This window comes from Mesitornis unicolor, unplaced genomic scaffold, assembly GCF_000695765.1.
Source record: "Mesitornis unicolor isolate BGI_N332 unplaced genomic scaffold, ASM69576v1 scaffold27395, whole genome shotgun sequence".
NCBI lineage: Eukaryota > Metazoa > Chordata > Aves > Mesitornithiformes > Mesitornithidae > Mesitornis > Mesitornis unicolor.
Genome location: NW_010183921.1, coordinates 6,627 through 9,925, shown reverse-complemented (window position 1 = coordinate 9,925; position 3,299 = coordinate 6,627). Strand labels below are relative to the sequence as shown.

Below are 3,299 nucleotides of genomic sequence, written 5' to 3'. Positions count from 1 at the left end.
ACCCCTGGGTTGTGCTGCTTCTCCTGTCTCTAATCTCAGCCTGGTATCAGGCAGTTCCTGATGCCATCCCAGATTCTGGCTGAGTAGGCTGGAGGAAACCTCATCAGAAACCATGTCTGCTTTCAGAACTCTGTCCCATATACTTATCTGTTATTTCAGATATTTTCAGTTCAGGGAGGAAGAAACTAGAAACCATTAGGATGATTATAGCTTCTAACTCCCTCATCTGATTGAAAGGGGAATGTCAAAGGAAATTGTTTCTTCCCAAAAGACTCCTTTCAAAAGAAAGCACTTGACACACTGCTCCATTTGACAGGTCTTTGACTGGTCATGCAATGCTCATACACGTCTCAATGTCAGCAGCCTCTTCCACCCTCTATGCCTTAACAGACACCTCCAGAAGTGGTCCTGAAGACAGTATCAAAGTCTCTGGAGATCAAAGCTGATGGCAGATCTGCCATGCGTCAAAATCAGTTCCTTGAGAAATGAGAGAAAAACATCTCAGTACTGACAAATCTAGGAGGATGTCTGCTCCTCTGACTGGGAAGACTTGCAGTAGAGTCAGCGAAGTGGGGTTACACAAGACAATGTCAAGAACACAATCCACTGTCAATAAAGCAGTCATCCCCTTACTTGAACGATTTTCCTCTACACCTTATGTTTCCTGTCTGTCCATCCTTGATGGCAGCATCAGCCAATCTACCAAGTAGGCTGTTGTGGACTCTAAATCGCAGTTGCACCTCACAGCGAAAACTTCACGCTGGTTTTATTTCCCCCCTCGCAATACTGCATGTCACCTTGTAATGTGCTGTGCTGCAGGTTCACAAGGTGCAGGAGGTTTGGGAGTTGCATGCTGGTGCTGGGTTCAAAAAAGCATAAAGCACAGGTTCCTGCACAATGTGGAATTGGTTGGCCACAGTGGGCAGGTGAGCAGCCCTGCTGCAAAGGCTGCTACTGCATCCACTCAGCCAGTGGCAAGGAGAAAATGGCAGTGAGGGAGGAAGCCATGCAGAGGTGACACAGCACATCTCACCAACAGCCACAGGCTATGCACTGGACTCTGGGTAGACATGCAGGTTGAATTTTTAACCCCTTAACCTTATTGAGGTATTTCAGTCTCATATTCACCCTTGCTTCTCCCTGTCCCCAGATCCCATGTCTGTACTGCCAGCAATGTATAAAATAGATAGGAAGGTCTCCTGTAGCTTTCGTAAGGGTATCTTATTGTGCTAACTTCTCCTTGGCCTCTAACTCCTGTCAGAGGAGTAAAGACATTTTTGGGACATGACCTCTCCCTCTTCTTCTCCAGTAGGAGTGGAGGTGCTGCTGGAGAAGTTACAGATGGGACTTGTGTTGTTGTAATTGCACCCTGAGGACAAATGTCAGGAATCAGGACTAATTAGAAGTGGAAAAGTCTTACAGAAGTGGAAAAGACTTACAGTGGTACAGTATGAAGGAAGTGCACTCCCATCAGCTCTCATTTACAGCACCACACTGGCCATAATGCAGTTTGTAGTGGGTCCAATTTTCTTCTTTCTCCAGGCAAACATTTTCTTCAGCTCCCCCCTGAAGCTATCATGGAGCCAGGCATAGAGGAAGGCATTGGTACAAGCAGACATCATTGCAAACCAGTGGCAGAGCAGCTGGATCAAGTTGAAGTACTGCTTGTCGATCAAGCTGATGTCTATGTCCTTTATCACATTGAAGATGTGCAGAGGCAGCCAACAGACTCCAAAGGCTGCCACCACTAAGACAAGCAAGCGAAAAGTCTTTCTCCTCCTTGCTCGGTCCCACTCAGCTTGGCCCTGGGTGACGTTGCCTGGGACTACGCGGTTTTTCAGCTTGACTGAGATCCTCAGGTAGGACAGGGAGATGACAGCCAAAGGCAGTACGTAGGTGATGATGAGCGTGCTGTAGGCGTAAGCTAAGCGATCTCTTTTCATGTGGAACCAAAACTCCTCGCAGATGGAGAAGTCCAGTTCTGGGAACTCTGCATGGTAGGTGTGGACCAAGGCTGGGGCAGCCAAGGTACAGCTCAGCAGCCAAATAGCAGCCAGGATATAAGCACAAATAGGGATCGTGAGCCTCCTGCGGAACGGGTACACCATGGCATAATACCTGTCCACAGCGATGACAGTCAAGGTAAACACAGACACAAACACAGTGACGGGTTGCATCAGGAAAACAAAGTAGCACATGAAACGCCCATACACCCATCCTCTGGGCTCAAAGGCATAGGCAAGAGTTAGAGGCACACAGGTTGCACACATGAGCATGTCTGAGAAAGCCAGATTGCCTACCAGAAAGTTGGTGACATTATGCATTTTTTTTGTCTTGCAGATAACGTAGATGAGAAGGTAATTCCCAATGACACCAATAAAAACCACTAGCGAGTAGCAGGGGATGATGAGTGGCTTGAAAGTCTGAACAAACTGGAGCCCTGAGAATAAATTGCTGGCATTGCTGTGAATTGCAGAGAGGAAGCTTTGGGAGGTTAAATTGTCCGAATTCATCATTTCCCTCCTTTTGTCGTCTGCCGTGAAGTAGTTACCGCTGCACTACTCCTGCACTCAATCAGGGTGGGTAATGAATGGATTACTGGCTGTCCAGAGGTTACCACATGGATAGTAAACAAGCATCTATAAAAGCAAAAGGTGAAGTTGTAATCCTCAAGAGGCAGCTTGCAGCAATTCCTAAGAAAAATCAAATACAAGCAATTTCCACTACAGTCCTCCCGTATTTACTATTTAATCTAGGTTTTGACAGCATGCCACTTAATAAACATTTAATGCAGTGAGTACTTACTGCTGTGGTTTTTTAATCCCATATGATCTTCCTGTGGAAGCCAAGAAGTGCCCTAGATGTCTGTCTTCTGCAAATCCAGGAGCGTGTGTGCGTGTGTGTGTGAGTGAGAGAGAATATATGAGAAAGGGTGATGCGCATTTACAAGCTAAGTGGAGATCAGTGTTTTTAAACAGTCTTCACTACTAGGTCATGACAGATTTGTGTATAAGCTTTTATCCCTATTGGCTGTCCTGGGTATTACGTTGCTCTTTGCGTGTTTCTTACTGATAGTAATTAGTTCTTGAATATCCTTTCAAAAATTCCCTTCTCCTTCCAGTGCATCTGTAATTAATTCTCGCAGCTAAAAATCAATTTACATTCATTAACGCTAGCCTACACCGTGTCTAATCCAAGATTCACTTTGCCACAGCCCTTCGAGTGTCCAAATAAGCTACCTGTGAATTTGCTGCTATAATGTGGCTGTAAAATAGAATTTTAATAACATGCTGAAGCCA

The 3,299-nt window shown here is 45.7% G+C and overlaps 1 protein-coding gene across 1 annotated transcript; it reads right to left on the bottom strand.

Annotated features, from left to right (window-relative positions):
• Nucleotides 1-1,457: 1,457 nt before the first annotated feature.
• PRLHR (prolactin releasing hormone receptor) lies at nt 1,458-2,539 on the bottom strand. Its single transcript, XM_010184310.1, has one exon. It carries the CDS (start codon nt 2,514-2,516, stop codon nt 1,482-1,484), a length of 1,035 nt encoding a protein of 344 aa, XP_010182612.1. The 5' UTR covers nt 2,517-2,539; the 3' UTR covers nt 1,458-1,481.
• Between the last annotated feature and the right edge of the window lie 760 nt (nt 2,540-3,299).